Raw genomic sequence first — 17,969 nt, forward strand, 5'->3', positions numbered from 1 at the left:
ATGTATTACTTTTACCTCTCACAATACGTCGAAAACATTTTCACGACCAAACATCACATTCATTCCAAAAAAAAAAAAACTTACGGGTTATTCATGTCCGTGCCACCTCTTAGATGGTTTAATCTTCATCACTCAATCACTCGTCGAAAACATTTATGTTAAAGATGATTCAGTAAGCTATTATTCAAGGTCCTTTTCATAATCAGTGGGAGGAGGGCTGTTGGATTAACGAGCAATCGGCTACTGTTTTAAGGATGGGCTGTTTGTATTTAGCGTTTGAGGACGAAACATTTTATGACATGCTCTTAAAAAATAGAAAGCGAGTGAACACTTCAGAAAAGCTTTGAACGCAATCTATAAGAAAATGTATGTTTATGTATTCACCTAGTTGTGTTTGCGGGGGTTGAGCTTTGCTCTTTCGGCCCGCCTCTCAACTGTCAATCAACTGTTTACTAACTACTTTTTTTTACTACTTTTTTTTCCTCCACACCACACAGGAAGCAGCCCGTGACAGCTGACTAACTCCAAGGTACCTATTTGCTGCTAGGTAACAGGGGCATTCAGGGTGAAAGAAACTTTGCCCATTTGTTTCTGCCTGGTGCGGGAATCGAACCCGCGCCATAGAATTACGAGTCCTGCGCGCTATCCACCAGGCTACCAGGCCCCCGTATATGTGTATGTCTATCCAAGGTTTGAGACTAGCCTCACCCAACTTTGCATGTGGGGAGTGGTCTGGGGTATGGGACGGACATAAGCTGGTCGGGTTTGGTCCTACTGGTGCTACTAAAAGCAGGGTAAAGCCCAATACCAATGGGGGAGCCTGACGGCTGAGTGGATAGCACTCAGTGCTCGTAGTCCTAAAGGTCCGGATTCGATCCCCGGCAGAGGCGGAAACAAATGGGCAGTATCTTTCACCTAGATGCCTCTGTTCCCCTAGCAGCAAATAGGTACCTGGGAGTCAGACAGCTGCTACGGGCTGCTTCCTGGGGATGTGTATGTGTGAAAATTTGGATTAAGGAATTATTCTAAACGCTATGTGTGCTAGTGGCTGTGCAAGAATGTAAGAATTGTATATAATATAAAAAAATAATAATGACTCCATAAAATCGGTGGAAGGTGGCTGGCTGACTCCCTAGACTGTTTGCATGGACTTTAGAATTAAAATTGCCTAATGTCTTAGTGGGTCGGCTCATGCATGAAGGAGGATTCAGTTAACTGTTCATTGCTAACAGTTAAAAGAATCTAATAGTTAATAGAATCAAAACACCTAATGTAACCTTTTATATTCTTAACTTTAACAAAATTATAATGTACATTAACATTAATTTGTATTCATCAAAATAAAGTTTTTAGTTGCACATTATGTTAACATTGACGAATGTCTTTAGAGTTGGTAAAACGAGAATATCTTGAGGATGGGTTGCAAGTTCACAAACAAAGGGTTTTCGACTGGATTAATGAGCATTTGGCTATTAGTTATAAGGACAGGCCGAGCGATGAGAGGTTCGAGTTTAGCAACAGCGAGCCTTGAATCTGAAAGTTAATCGCAGCTCCATGGTTGAAGCATCCAGTATGTGACACAGACGAATCCTTCTTTTGGCTTAGGATATTTTATACCTAATGCTAAAAGTTTGTGAGTACTGCGCTTTCACAGTGCTTTGGTTTTTTTTAAGTAGGTTCGAATATTTAGAAACCTTGTGCATTTCTCTCGGAAACTGCATCCGGTTCCGTTGTTGAAGATCTTGACTGCTGGTGATTTAAATTTTTAAATTTTGCCCCGAGGGGCGAGTTTATTGGGCAGCGCCACTCATGTTGTGAGTGGACACACCGCCATAGCAGCATGTACAACACTCCCCAATAGGAAGAAAACCCGCTGGGTTGTTCATCCTGTCACTTGTACCCAGACACAGCTGGGACTTGCTTAACTGTCTCAAGTGAACAGCTCCTCAAACAAGAAGATTAACATTTATCAACCCTTAAAAGCTTACGTTATCTTGCGGGTGCAAAATGCGGAAATCTTTTAAGAACAGTATCAATATTTGACAAATAGTGTTTTCCTATCTCAAACAATGTGGGGTTTATTATTCTACACATACTTCTGATGTCTCTCAGGTGTTCACATTCACGTAGATAGTGGTCAAGGCGGTGTCCATCACTCGCACCACAGATTCTGGTGATGTTGTTGAGTTTGTACTCTAGTTGAACGGAGTTCAAGTTTTTTTTTCAAACAAAGCTTTGGTTCTCCTCCATGTCGGTGCCCCAATGATGTTCTTCGTGATTGCTTTATACGGATTCAATAGGTTGATTTATCTGTATTTATTTATTACTATTTTTTTTTAGAGCGATCAGTGACAAAATAGTATGTAGAGGAAGACCCGGAATGCACGAGTGTAAAAAAATCTTGAGAATGATGTGTTTGGAGCCTGTCTTGTGTCCGGACGTAGCTGCTATTACGCTAGCCTACTGGTTGTTATTTCTATAAACTCCTATTTGTAGTTGCTACCCATTTCAGTTCTAAATTATAAATTGTGAATAGTATGGGTTGGGGACGGCTGCAACTTGGACGAGCTTAGCTTGAGGATAGGTATGTAAATTAAGTGATAAAGGGAGATAAATTTATAGCGTGCCTTTTTGCCATTGCGCTGCTTAAAACCAAGTAAACCCAAAATATAATATCTGTATTTATGCTTGCTCGGGAGCTGGAAAACTGCGGCGACGAAAAGACAATGGTTTGAACTTCATACATTTCTAACCCTATATTTTAAATATACCTATGATATCTATAATTCTTTCTATCTCCTGAAAGATTTTGAATGGTTTATATTGTGTTAAGTATAAAGCAGATTTCAACAGGTGGAAGAAAGTGACCCAGAATTTGACTTGCTATTCTTCTTCAAAATGAAATTCAACCGATTAAGTAAGTCATCTTCATCTCTTGCGTTTTCTGTTAATGAACAAATATTGAGGCTATAAAATAGGATCGAAATCGCATCATTGGACTCTCAGGCACACTCACTACCGACTCAACTATGATGAGCTCAAAGTTTCTCTACCAGACTTACATAGAGTTATGGTACCTTCCAAACTCCATATAAGTTTGGTGGCATTTTTCTCTAAGAAACTTTTGAGCTCATCATGGTTCAGTCGGCAGAGCGTGTATCTGGGAAGTCTAAGGATGCTAGTTCGAGCCTATTTTATAACATCTACTTTTCCTGGCGCTTACTATAGATAATATGTTCTAAAGAATGGAAATGGGAGATTTATGGTTTTGTTGACTTTTAAAACAGAATTCGTATTTACCTGATTTGCATAATATGCAGACAGCGGACTCGTGCGATAATTCGGCATAAATAAATTATTGATTCATATGAAACCAATTATTTCAGGCTACTTTTATTATGATTTATGACCTTAAACATGCCAGCTGACCTGTTGGGTGACACGTTGACCCTTGATCCCTGCACGTGCCAGCTGACCTGTTGGGTGACACGTTGACCCTTGATCCCTGCACGTGCCAGCTGACCTGTTGGGTGACACGTTGACCCTTGATCCCTGCACGTGCCAGCTGACCTGTTGGGTGACACGTTGACCCTTGATCCCTGCACGTGCCAGCTGACCTGTTGGGTGACACGTTGACCCTTGATCCCTGCACGTGCCAGCTGACCTGTTGGGTGACACGTTGGCCCTTGATCCCTGCACGTGCCAGCTGACCTGTTGGGTGACACGTTGGCCCTTGATCCCTGCACGTGCCAGCTGACCTGTTGGGTGACACGTTGGCCCTTGATCCCTGCACGTGCCAGCTGACCTGTTGGGTGACACGTTGGCCCTTGATCCCTGCACGTGCCAGCTGACCTGTTGGGTGACACGTTGGCCCTTGATCCCTGCACGTGCCAGCTGACCTGTTGGGTGACACGTTGGCCCTTGATCCCTGCACGTGCCAGCTGACCTGTTGGGTGACACGTTGGCCCTTGATCCCTGCACGTGCCAGCTGACCTGTTGGGTGACACGTTGGCCCTTGATCCCTGCACGTGCCAGCTGACCTGTTGGGTGACACGTTGGCCCTTGATCCCTGCACGTGCCAGCTGACCTGTTGGGTGACACGTTGGCCCTTGATCCCTGCACGTGCCAGCTGACCTGTTGGGTGACACGTTGGCCCTTGATCCCTGCACGTGTCAGCTGACCTGATGCATGACGTCACACGGTTACTTATGCGACTAAAATTTGACCTATAATGTTAGTTTATCCCAAGAATATGACATTCAGCCTGGCACACTGACATGTTGCCTGACACATGACATACAGACTAATATATGTAGCCTGACACATGCAGCCAGACACGTAACGTGTAGTCTGATGCATGAAATCTGACATACTCTGACACATGTAGCCTGGCATATGGCATGTAGCCTGACACATATGGCCTGATAATGTAGCCTGACACATATACCTTGACGTATATATATTTTTTCTGAATTTTTTTGTTTTAGCATGTCTTGTGCCCTGTCTTGTGTCCTTATGACCTAGGCATGACTGATAGTATTGGGAGGCTGCCCGGCACCATAAAGTGTGTGCCGGTGCATATACAGCTGCACGGTCCGTGTCCTAAGACGTCAGCAGCTGTCCTGACACTTGTCCTGGATAATATGGAGCGTGCCCAGGTTTCATCAACCATTAACACTTGCGAAACCTGCATATTTTTTCAACAATAATGGCGGCTTTGTTTACTCTTATTAAATAGTTTGAGCTTCGAAACTTTACAACCCAAGGTTATAATTGTTATAAATAACCTCGTATCGATTTGGAACTCAAAGTGTTTAATAAATGTAACTAAAGCTGCAGGGATTGTTGAAAGAGGTAAAGGTTTCGCAAGAGGATGCGTAAATGCTTGGCGACTCCTTAGGTCCAGGCCCATGGGTTACCCATACAATAATGAGCTGCATCGTGTCCTGGTGACACAACAGGTCAGGCAGATGACCCCTGACCTGGAAGGCGGCGTTGGTGCGAAGAGCATGTGGTGCTCCCACATGCTCTACAAGGCGGGAGAGCCTTATAGAGCATGCGGGCGCCACATTCCTAGCGGATAATGAAGCCAGGAGGCGCGGGCCGGCGCATGCCCCCAGCGTAATGGCGCCATCACTCACTCACCAGAGGTTGAGAGCAGCGCGCCTCCCACGGCGGCCACCTCCTCTAACGGAGCGGGCAGAGGCCTGGTGTCTGCCTGCGCGGCGCCAAACATGCATTCTCCAGTCAATGGGTCACCATTAATGGTCAAAGTGACGTCAGCTGCGGTGTTTGGGTGCCCCGGGAGAGTCCAGGGGTGTCGCCAGTTACAGCCATCATGGCCGGCCAGACGCTTTCAAGACCACTCGCTAGTCTAATGCCAGACTTCATTATGTATTTTTTTTAGGATAAAATTATAATTAGCATTTGCTATTTTTAATTTATTATTATTATTATTATTATTATTATTATTATTATTATTTCTATTTCCCGCCATGAATATCATGAACACCCACCGTGAACACCCACCGTGAACACCCACCATGAACATCCACTTCTGCACCTGTGGCTGGGGTGCCCATTTTCCCCTCCACCTGTGGCTGTGGCGTCCCTCCACTCCTCCACCTGTGGCTGTGGCGTCCATCCTCCACTCCACCTGTGGCCGGGGTGCCCATGATTCCTCCACATATAGCTGCAGTGTGCAAGGACTCTCCTCCTGTGGGCGCGAGAAGAACATGCAAGCCAGGGAAGGCGTAAAGGTAAAACTAGCCAGAAGTGACCAACTCCACATTAAACTCTTGAAGCAAGTAGAAGACCTGAAGGATATAAATTTTAAAAGGAAGGTATATGTGAATGGGTTACAAAACAGAATATAAGTGGAAAGCAGGGCAGCAAACGAAATGAGTAGGATAGCAAAGGAGAGAATCAAACAAATTCGCCTACCTGCCAAAGCCGCAAACGTCAAAACTGTTAGGCTTTAAAATCCACCTGAAGAGAATCAAGGCAAATGGGGGAGAACTTCAACAAGCCACCGACTTCCTGTCCTCGTTGAGGTCACTAGTTTTAGTGGCCTTCAGGTAAATCAGGTAATAGAGAATATAAGTAAGGTATGGGGAGCAAGATACGACCAAATATTTGCTGAAGTAGCAAAAGATTCGGAGGGAAAGAAAATAATTAAGGTAACCGTGTCAGAGTCTGAACTAACTCCTCAAGTCATAAAATGTACAAGAAAGTAGTTGGAGAGGTTGAAAGATCAGTGGTAACGTTCAACCTGCCAGAGCCAGAGACACGTGCCAAATGAGAAAGACGAAAATGACGATAAAAATTCTACAGAGAATTCAGGCCCGAGATGTTACAATGGAGATGGAGCCAGAGTGCATGGAAGCTGGAAACGTAAATGAATCAAAGAACTGTATGCGAATACTCGTACCTTGTAAGGATGGTCAACCAGTAGAATACACTGAGAGAATTTGTGGAAGCCACCTAGCTCTTTCCACAACTTTAACGCCAGATTCGATAAAGAATTCGAACATTGGACATAATTATAACGCAAGATGTACAAGGTTATTAGACAGAGCATAAAGAGTTAGATCTCGCTTTTCTGAAGACACTGATATGTAAGTACCCACGCCCCTCCTGTTGATAGGGTGCCCACGCCCACACACCTCCTGTGACTGGGGTGAACCACGCCCACACACCTCTTGTGACTGGGGTGAACCACGCCCACACACCTCTTGGGCTGAGTGCCCACGCCCACACACCTCTTGGGCTGAGTGCCCACGCCCACACCTCCTGTGGCTGGGTGCCCACGCCTACACACCTCCTGTGACTGGGGTGAACCACGCCCACACACCTCTTGGGCTGAGTGCCCACGCCCACACCTCCTGTGGCTGGGTGCCCACGCCCACACCTCTTGTGACTGGGTGCCCACGCCCACACCTCCTGTGACTGGATGCCCACGCCCACACCTCCTGCGGCTGGGTGCCCACACCTCCTGTGGCTGGGTGCCCACACCTCCTGTGGCTGGGTGCCCACACCTCCTGTGGCTGGGTGCCCACACCTCCTGTGGCTGGGTGCCCACACCCACACCTCCTGTGGCTGGGTGCCCACACCTCCTGTGACTGGGTGCCCACACCTCCTGTGACTGGGTGCCCACACCCACACCTCCTGTGGCTGGGTGCCCACGCCCACACCTGTGGCTGGGTGCCCACGCCCACACACCTCCTGTGGCTGGGTGCCCACGCCCACACACCTCCTGTGGCTGGGTGCCCACGCCCACACCTCCTGTGGCTGGGTGCCCACGCCAACACCTCCTGTGGCTGGGTGCCCACGCCCACACCTCCTGTGACGGGTGCCCACACCTGTGACTGGGTGCCCACACCCACACCTCCTGTGACTGGGTGCCCACGCCCACACCTCCTGTGGCTGGGAGCCCACGCCCACACCTCCTGTGGCTGGGTGCCCACGCCCACACACCTCCTGTGGCTGGGTACCCACGCCCACACACCTGCTGTGGCTGGGTGCTCACGTCCACACCTCCTGTGGCTGGGTGCCCACGCCCACACCTCCTGTGGCTGGGTGCTCACGCCCACACCTCCTGTGACTGGGTGCCCACGCCCACACACCTGTGACTGGGGTGAACCACGCCCACGCACATCTTGGGCTGGGTGCCCACGCCCACGCCTCCTGTGGCTGGGTGCCCACGCCCACGCCTCCTGTGGCTGGGTGCCCACGCCTCCTGTGGCTGGGTGCCCACGCCCACACCTCCTGTGACTGGGTGCCCACGCCCACACACCTCCTGTGGCTGGGTGCCCACGCCCACACACCTCCTGTGGCTGGGTGCCCACGCCCACACACCTCCTGTGGCTGGGTGCCCACGCCCACACACCTCCTGTGGCTGGGTGCCCACGCCCACACACCTCCTGTGACTGGGTGCCCACGCCTCCTGTGGCTGGGTGTCCACGCCCACACACCTCCTGTGGCTGGGTGCCCACGCCCACACCTCCTGTGACTGGGTGCTCACGCCCACACCTCCTGTGACTGGGTGCCCACGCCCACACACCTGTGACTGGCGTGAACCACGCCCACGCACATCTTGGGCTGGGTGCCCACGCCTCCTGTGGCTGGGTGGCCACGCCCACGCCTCCTGTGGCTGGGTGCCCACGCCCACACCTCCTGTGACTGGGTGCCCACGCCCACACACCTCCTGTGGCTGGGTGCCCACGCCCACACACCTCCTGTGGCTGGGTGCCCACGCCCACACACCTCCTGTGGCTGGGTGCCCACGCCCACACACCTCCTGTGACTGGGTGCCCACGCTTCCTGTGGCTGGGTGTCCACGCCCACACACCTCCTGTGACTGGGTGCCCACGCCGACACCTCCTGTGGCTGGGTGCCCACGCCCACACACCTCCTGTGGCTGGGTGCCCACGCCCACACACCTCCTGTGGCTGGGTGCCCACGCCTCCTGTGGCTGGGTGCCCACGCCCACACACCTCCTGTGGCTGGGTGCCCACACCCACACCTCCTGTGACTGGGTGCCCACGCCCACATACCTCCTGTGGCTGGGTGCCCACGCCTACACCTCCTGTGGCTGGGTGCCCACGCCCACACACCTCCTGTGGCTGGGTGCCCACGCCTACACCTCCTGTGACTGGGTGCCCACGCCCACACACCTCCTGTGGCTGGGTGCCCACGCCCACACCTCCTGTGCCTGGGTGCCCACGCCCACACATCTCCTGTGGCTGGGTGCCCACGCCCACACCTCCTGTGGCTGGGTGCCCACGCCCACACACCTCCTGTGGCTGGGTGCCCATGCCCACACACCTCCTGTGGCTGGGTGCCCACGCCCACACACCTCCTGTGGCTGGGTGCCCACGCCCACACACCTCCTGTGGCTGGGTGCCCACGCCCACACACCTCCTGTGGCTGGGTGCCCACGCCCACACACCTCCTACCGCGACTAGCATTACCGCGCCTACACGCACACGCGCCATGCTGCATACTGTTACTTATACTCACTTAATATCTAAGTATAACCAGATGAACAGCTGCAGTTGGACAAACCAAGCTTAGATGGCCGCCTTCCGACTGGTCTGCAATCCCATGCCAGAGGAACCAACATTGCAAGGCGGAAGGCCTTTGTTTGTAAATGCAAGAAGGGATGATTTAGATGTGAAAGATGGCTTCTCCCACTTCCAGAAACGTAGTAAAAAGTCTGGATGGCTTTGGTCGTCATGCATATGCTGCGGGCTCATCTCTGGCACTGTGCAAGGAGAGCTTCTGGCACCTCGTTCTTCCCCTCCTGAACACCACCTACTTGGTGCCATCTTCGCCAACACAACAGCCTCGAGTCAGTTGGTTTCCTTTTTACTTCTGTTTAGAAATTCCGTTCTGATCCGAGTGTCTCCTTGTGAACTCCTTTTCTGAGTGAAGTTTAGGACGATGGTTGAGTGTAATTGTTGGGTGGAAGTGGGTGGTCAGGCGGGGAGGCGGGTAGTGGCGGCGGGGGCCTGAGAGGCGCCGCGAGACCTCAGACCCTCTGTGGCCACCACACCGGCCGCAACCTTCGGCCGCTGCTCCTTCTGCATCCCTCCCGCGTGACACCTTCTCTTTATGACAGTGACAGTGCCTCTCAGTGACATATGACAGAGCGATAGTTAGCGCAGAGTAAAGATGGCAAGGATGGTGGGGGTGTTGGTAGGGGTGGTGTTAGTGGCTGGGGCAGTAGCCAAGCCTGAAGGATTCTCCGGATACGAGGTCAATCGCCAGGCGCCTCCGGGAGGGTAAGTCTTGGAGTCTTGTGCATGACAGCCCTAAGGGCTCTCTAACTAGTAGGTTTACTAACAACAAATTAGTGAATATATTGTAATAAGGTTGTTAAGAGCCTTTCATAAAGTCTGATGAGACTGTAGCTGCATTTGGGTGAAACGCAATCTAAAATCCTACGATAAATATACTGTATAATGTGTTACCAGACTATTGTCAATTTGACAGAGGTTTATTATGTTTATGTGATGGTTGGGAAGAATACCTTGATACTGAAGGTATCAAGTGTTGAACGTGTAGGGAAGAAGACCTGGCCGGTCCACGCCTCCGGCTGGCGATGGAGGTCGGTGTCTGTGTCAGCTCTTGTCACAATTATCTTCATGCGTATAACATACTCTTAAATAACTCGCACATAAAAGTTTATAATATAAACTATTTCATCATATTTGAAATATACGTGCAATATTTCGTGTGTTGGGATGTAATGTGTGTGAGTACACTGGTGTCTTAAGGGTTAAGGGAGGCGTGTAGTGGCCGCAGACTTAACCTACTCGCCAGTCACCCTGCTATGGACCAAATTAACAATCTATATCAATAAGAACGAATGTCAATATTTGTCTGTACAAGGTTGGAGGCCAAATATTTGGGGTTAGCCTCACCCAACCTTGCAGGGAAAATGGCCAGGGGTACGGGATGGACATAGGTTAGTTGGGCTCTTCCCAAGGGTCCCGGTAGTACAGTCGGAGGGTCCCCGGAATACAGTTCGGGTTCGTTTTCGACGCACAATCAAGAATTCCGGGTTAGAATCCCGGGCGGGACAGAAATGGTTGGGCACATTTCCTTTCACGTATTGCCATGTTCATTTCGCAGGTGGTACTGAGGAGTTAGTCAGCTTGTTGGGTTGCATCCTGGGCGAGGTCAGTAATACGACCTGGGGGGGGGGGCTCGATATAAACCTAACGTATAGGAATACACTGGCTTCCTGAACCCCCAACACAGTGAATTATAATTATAAATAAGAAATAGCATTTATAGAGACCTCCCGTCTCCATGTAATTTTCGTAAAGTCAAGTGTGAAATATTTGGTGTGATTCCTATAAGGTTTTTCAGTGCTTCCTAATAAAACAAATGGGGACCGAGGAGAGGGGAGGGAGGGAGGAAATTATCAGGAGAAGCGCCAAGCCATTATGACTATATAGCACTGGGAAGGGTTCAGGATAAGGATTTGGGATGGGACGGGGGAAAGAATGGTGCCCAACCACTTGGACGGTCGGGGATTGAACGCCGACCTGCTTGAAGCTAGAGCGTCGCCCTACCGTCCAGAGGGGGGAATGATCCGGATGATATTCGAAAGGAAAGAAACAAAACAACGACTCATCACCACAAACAAGACCATTCACCACAAACAAAACTCTTCACCACAGACACAAGTAACGCTAGTCTGGAAGCCTCAGACACGAGACTCTGGGTGGTAACACTGGTCTGGAACCCTCACCACAGACTCTGAGTGGTGATGCTGATCTGGGAGCCTCACCAGACTCAAAAGACTCTGGGTGGTGATGCTGGTCTGGGAGCCTCACCACAGACACAAGCGACTCGACCACAAGTCCTCGTATCATCTTGCTACCTTATCGCGAAACTGAATACTGTAAGACGGCTTTTATCGCCGAGCTCGCTCTTTACTTTTTTCCAGGATCAAATCTCCAAGTGGTTGTAATTTTCGTTTCTCCAATTGTAATTTGTTTTAATTAATGTGTAATACATTTAAGGTGTCAACTCTAAACACAATGCTCACTTTCTTTCCCCGTCTTAGGTTCTCTTTCTCTCTCCCTTATTCTAGCTCTCTTTTTTCACCCTTATTCTCTCTTGTATTCTTCGGCCCTCACCTATCTCAATAGAGCTCTTTCTCTGGTAAATAACAAACAGCCCGCCCCCCTCCCGGGAGGCTTGGTCGAGGACCGGGCCTTGGAGACGTTGAGGCCCGAAATCATTCTAAGTTTCCCTACCCCTACCCCCTGTCACTTGGGCTGGACGGCAGCGCGACGGTCTCGCGACATGCAGGTCCTCGTTCAATCCCCGACCGTCCAAGTTTTTTTTTTATCTACCACAGACGTGGCCACACATTTACAATGATAACAAGCATATATACATTTTATTCTATCCTCCATGGACAGGATTAGAGATCTGTTAAACATATAATTCAGTGATTTGTTGAATAATCAATCGTCCAAGTAGTTGGGCAGTATTCCTCCCCCCCCTCTGCCGTCCCATCCAAAATCCTTATCCTGATCCCTTCCAAGTGCTATATAGTTGTAATTGCTTGGCCCTCGCTCCTGATAATTATTTTACCTTACCCACCCCCTCTATTCCCATTCCAACCCTTTACTAGTTGGAACTGGCATCCTTTTCCAGTCATTCTGCACCACTCAACCACTAGCGGGTCCTCCTGGACAGTCACTAGCAGGTCCTCCTGGACAGTCACTAGCAGGTCCTCCTGGACAGTCACTAGCAGGTCCTCTTGGACAGTCACTAGCAGGTCCTTCTGGACAGTCACTAGCAGGTCCTCCTGGACAGTCACTAGCAGGTCCTCCTGGACAGTCACTAGCAGGTCCTCCTGGACAGTCACTAGCAGGTCCTCCTGGACAGTCACTAGCAGGTCCTCCTGGACAGTCACTAGCAGGTCCTCCTGGACAGTCACTAGCAGGTCCTCCTGGACAGTCACTTGCAGGTCCTCCTGGACAGTCACTTGCAGGTCCTGAAAAGTCACTAGCAGGTCCTCCTGGACAGTCACTTGCAGGTCCTCCTGGACAGTCACTTGCAGGTCCTGAAAAGTCACTAGCAGGTCCTCCTGGACAGTCACTTGCAGGTCCTCCTGGACAGTCACTTGCAGGTCCTGAAAAGTCACTAGCAGGTCCTCATGGACAGTCACTTGCAGGTCCTGAAAAGTCACTAGCAGGTCCTCCTGGAAACTCACGTGCAGGTCCTGAAAAGTCACAATGTAACAACCTGGAAAGTCCTCCCTCCCCCTTTCTCCTCCCTCCCACCTCTCTCTCCTCCCTCTCTTTCTCCTTCCCATTTTCTCACCCTCCTAATGCTCCCTCCCCTCCTTGAGATGAGTAAGAGGTCAGGAGTTGACTTCATCCTCCATTAATTAAGAGACATGTCAAACAACTTTTAATAGGAAAATTCCTCTAGGATGCTGTTTTACATCAAGTAAATGGGGTAGATAAGAGTGTTTGTCAAGCAATTACTTATGAGATAGTTGGGATAGCTTTTGTCAAGCAGCTCTAATTAAATATTGTTATAAAATGCAGAGTGTGAGGTTGTCAAGAGGCACGTGGGTCAAGACTTCAGCTGGTAGGTGGCAACAAACTTCTCCCCCCACAAGCTGACATTAGCTGGGGTAGTTTTGGGGTGTATATATACCCTGGGGTATGGGGACAGAATTCAGAGTACCTGGAGAGAAAGACTGGGGCTGGGCTAGTGTTATCAGAGCCAGGTGGGAGACTCCAGCCATGAGAGGCCGTGGTTCCAAGGTAATGTGTGATATATCTGATGTATTCTCCATTTCTAAATTACTTAATCTTTGCCGGTGGAGAATAGTAACTTAGGAATTTGCCAGTGTAGGTGAATTTGTGGTGAATATCATAATTTTGGATTAAATAAAATATTATATATTTACATCCTTATGTGTCACTAGTTTCCCCTTCATATCCTGTGCATGCCATCAAGGACGTTCAACCTCCCAAATTCTCCAGAATTAAATTGTTAAACATAACTGTCAGTAAGTAATTACATCAAAAGAAGAAATCTTTCAGCAGTAATTAAAGTCAAAAGGGCGCGACGGTTTACCCCATGAACCACTGGTGGAGTCTCTTATTAGTAAGTAACAATACTTTTGTAGTAACTAAATGTGTAATGGGGTGGTGGCAAGCGGTGTTTCTCCTTTGAATTGAGATTAAGCATTCCCATGAACGTACCATTGGTTCAGTGCGAGACTAGTATGTAGTACCAGGTTACACTCTACTGTAAATGTTGTTTAGACTTTTTACCGAAATATATTTAGGAGCACCAGTGTGTAAGCTTACAGAGGGAGAGTGGTATCAGGAAGGGGTTACACTGGTAGGTGGTGTTACAACGAGCAGGTCCTCCTGGACAGTCACTAGCAGGTCCTCCTGGACAGTCACTAGCAGGTCCTCCTGGACAGTCACTAGTAGGTCCTGGACAGTCACTAGCAGGTCCTCCTGGACAGTCACTAGCAGGTCCTCCTGGACAGTCACTAGCAGGTCCTCCTGGACAGTCACTAGCAGGTCCTCCTGGACAGTCACTAGCAGGTCCTCCTGGACAGTCACTAGCAGGTCCTCCTGGACAGTCACTAGTAGGTCCTGGACAGTCACTAGCAGGTCCTCCTGGACAGTCACTAGCAGGTCCTCCTGGACAGTCACTAGCAGGTCCTCCTGGACAGTCACTAGCAGGTCCTCCTGGACAGTCACTAGCAGGTCCTCCTGGACAGTCACTAGTAGGTCCTGGACAGTCACTAGCAGGTCCTCCTGGACAGTCACTAGCAGGTCCTCCTGGACAGTCACTAGCAGGTCCTCCTGGACAGTCACTAGCAGGTCCTCCTGGACAGTCACTAGCAGGTCCTCCTGGACAGTCACTAGCAGGTCCTCTTGGACAGTCACTAGTAGGTCCTGGACAGTCACTAGCAGGTCCTCCTGGACAGTCACTAGCAGGTCCTCCTGGACAGTCACTAGCAGATCTTCCTGGACAGTCACTAGCAGGTCCTCCTGGACAGTCACTAGCAGATCTTCCTGGACAGTCACTAGTAGGTCCTCCTGGACAGTCACTAGCAGGTCCTCCTGGACAGTCACTAGCAGGTCCTCCTGGACAGTCACTAGCAGATCTTCCTGGACAGTCACTAGCAGGTCCTCCTGGACAGTCACTAGCAGGTCCTCCTGGACAGTAACTAGGAAGTCTTCCTGGACAGTCACTAGCAGATCTTCCTGGACAGTCACTAGCAGGTCCTCCTGGACAGTCACTAGCAGGTCCTCCTGAACAGTAACTAGGAAGTCTTCCTGGACAGTCACTAGCAGATCTTCCTGGACAGTCACTATAGCAGGTCCTCCTGGACAGTCACTAGCAGGTCCTGGACAGTCACTAGCAGGTCCTCCTGGACAGTCACTAGCAGGTCCTGGACAGTCACTAGCAGGTCCTGGACAGTCACTAGCAGGTCCTCCTGGACAGTCACTAGCAGATCTTCCTGGACAGTCACTAGCAGGTCCTCCTGGACAGTCACTAGCAGATCTTCCTGGACAGTCACTAGCAGGTCCTCCTGGACAGTCACTAGCAGATCTTCCTGGACAGTCACTAGCAGGTCCTGGACAGTCACTAGCAGGTCCTGGACAGTCACTAGCAGGTCCTCCTGGACAGTCACTAGCAGGTCCTGGACAGTCACTAGCAGGTCCTCCTGGACAGTCACTAGCAGGTCCTGGACAGTCACTAGCAGGTCCTGGACAGTCACTAGCAGGTCCTCCTGGACAGTCACTAGCAGGTCCTCCTGGACAGTCACTAGCAGGTCCTCCTGAACAGTAACTAGGAAGTCTTCCTGGACAGTCACTAGCAGATCTTCCTGGACAGTCACTAGCAGGTCCTCCTGGACAGTCACTAGCAGATCCTCCTGGACAGTCACTAGTAGGTCCTGGACAGTCACTAGCAGGTCCTCCTGGACAGTCACTAGCAGGTCCTCCTGGACAGTCACTAGCAGATCTTCCTGGACAGTCACTAGTAGGTCCTGGACAGTCACTAGCAGATCCTCCTGGACAGTCACTAGTAGGTCCTGGACAGTCACTAGCAGGTCCTCCTGGACAGTCACTAGTAGGTCCTCCTGGACAGTCACTAGCAGGTCCTCCTGGACAGTCACTAGTAGGTCCTCCTGGACAGTCACTAGCAGATCTTCCTGGACAGTCACTAGTAGGTCCTCCTGGACAGTCACTAGCAGGTCCTGGACAGTCACTAGTAGGTCCTCCTGGACAGTCACTAGCAGGTCCTCCTGGACAGTCATTAGTAGGTCCTCCTGGACAGTCACTAGTAGGTCCTCCTGGACAGTCACTAGCAGGTCCTGGACAGTCACTAGTAGGTCCTCCTGGACAGTCACTAGCAGGTCCTCCTGGACAGTCACTAGTAGGTCCTCCTGGACAGTCACTAGTAGGTCCTGGACAGTCACTAGCAGGTCCTCCTGGACAGTCACTAGCAGGTCCTCCTGGACAGTCACTAGCAGGTCCTCCTGAACAGTAACTAGGAAGTCTTCCTGGACAGTCACTAGCAGATCTTCCTGGACAGTCACTAGCAGGTCCTCCTGGACAGTCACTAGCAGATCCTCCTGGACAGTCACTAGTAGGTCCTGGACAGTCACTAGCAGGTCCTCCTGGACAGTCACTAGCAGGTCCTCCTGGACAGTCACTAGCAGATCTTCCTGGACAGTCACTAGTAGGTCCTGGACAGTCACTAGCAGATCCTCCTGGACAGTCACTAGTAGGTCCTGGACAGTCACTAGCAGGTCCTCCTGGACAGTCACTAGTAGGTCCTCCTGGACAGTCACTAGCAGGTCCTCCTGGACAGTCACTAGTAGGTCCTCCTGGACAGTCACTAGCAGATCTTCCTGGACAGTCACTAGTAGGTCCTCCTGGACAGTCACTAGCAGGTCCTGGACAGTCACTAGTAGGTCCTCCTGGACAGTCACTAGCAGGTCCTCCTGGACAGTCATTAGTAGGTCCTCCTGGACAGTCACTAGTAGGTCCTCCTGGACAGTCACTAGCAGGTCCTGGACAGTCACTAGTAGGTCCTCCTGGACAGTCACTAGCAGGTCCTCCTGGACAGTCACTAGTAGGTCCTCCTGGACAGTCACTAGTAGGTCCTCCTGGACAGTCACTAGTAGGTCCTCCTGGACAGTCACTAGCAGGCCCTCCTGGACAGCTTCTAGCAGGTTCTGGACAGCTACTAGTAGGTCTTGGACAATCACAAGTACGTCCTCCTGGACACCTACCAGCAGGTCCTGGACACCTACCAGCAGGTCCTGGACACCTACCAGCAGGTCCTGGACACCTACCAGCAGGTCCTGGACTCCTACCAGCAGGTCCTGGACACCTACCAGCAGGTCCTGGACACCTACCAGCAGGTCCTGGACACCTACCAGCAGGTCCTGGACACCTACCAGCAGGTCCTGGACACCTACCAGCAGGTCCTGGACACCTACCAGCAGGTCCTGGACTCCTACCAGCAGGTCCTGGACACCTACCAGCAGGTCCTGGACACCTACCAGCAGGTCCTGGACTCCTACCAGCAGGTCCTGGACACCTACCAGCAGGTCCTGGACACCTACCAGCAGGTCCTGGACACCTACCAGCAGGTCCTGGACACCTACCAGCAGGTCCTGGACACCTACCAGCAGGTCCTCCTGAGCACTTGATAACATGCACGAGAGAGAGAACAGGGGACAGAAGACGTATTTATTCACAAATCAAGTTATTCTTTAGAAAATAAGGATACTGTATAAGAATTGAACATTTCATTTTCCTGAAGGGGTATAGTAAGAGGAAAGGAAAATATATACGGGTGTTTCCTCACCCTCCCCCACTGACTGGAAATAGCTTCAACTTGTGGTAACATACAACATGGAAATTTGACTGAAAAGGGGGAATAATGAGCTAGTTTTTACTATTGCTAATGCAAAGAATTAAATTCCTGATGCTTGTGCCATTGGATACAATACACTGAACACTGCAACACCCAGTGACACACACAACAAACAGAGGCATAGACACAGATCAAGAAAGACATATATATACAGAAGGGGAAGATAAGAGATCATTGCCAGGTGACGTCCATACATCGGGCAGCTGTGAAAACTATGAAGACAAGTTACACCTCACCTCTATAAATACATATGCCAGAGCCCCGCGGTCACTTGGTGTCGAGGCGTCCACTCTGTCACCTGACTCCATCCATCACTCTTTCCTACTCATCCCTCCAGTTGTGCGTCGCCCTGATACACATCACCATTACCAGCGCCTCCACCACCACCACCACCGCTCTCTCTTACCATCACTATCACCACTAAAGAACTCATCATCTCAGCTAATTAGTCTGATTTTGTACGCTATTGTTTCTAACACACAAAACAAGGAGTAATGTGAAGAGTGACG

General features: G+C 50.4%; 1 protein-coding gene across 1 annotated transcript in view; it reads left to right on the forward strand.

Annotated features, from left to right (window-relative positions):
- Window positions 1-9,535: 9,535 nt before the first annotated feature.
- LOC138363054 (uncharacterized) overlaps window positions 9,536-17,969 on the forward strand; it is a 120,030-nt gene continuing 111,596 nt past the window's right edge. The window contains exon 1 of the mRNA XM_069321900.1: window positions 9,536-9,785. Coding sequence (XP_069178001.1) covers window positions 9,676-9,785 — 110 coding nt within the window. The 5' untranslated portion in view covers window positions 9,536-9,675. The remainder of the gene's footprint in view (window positions 9,786-17,969) is intronic.

This window comes from Procambarus clarkii, chromosome 10, assembly GCF_040958095.1.
Source record: "Procambarus clarkii isolate CNS0578487 chromosome 10, FALCON_Pclarkii_2.0, whole genome shotgun sequence".
NCBI lineage: Eukaryota > Metazoa > Arthropoda > Malacostraca > Decapoda > Cambaridae > Procambarus > Procambarus clarkii.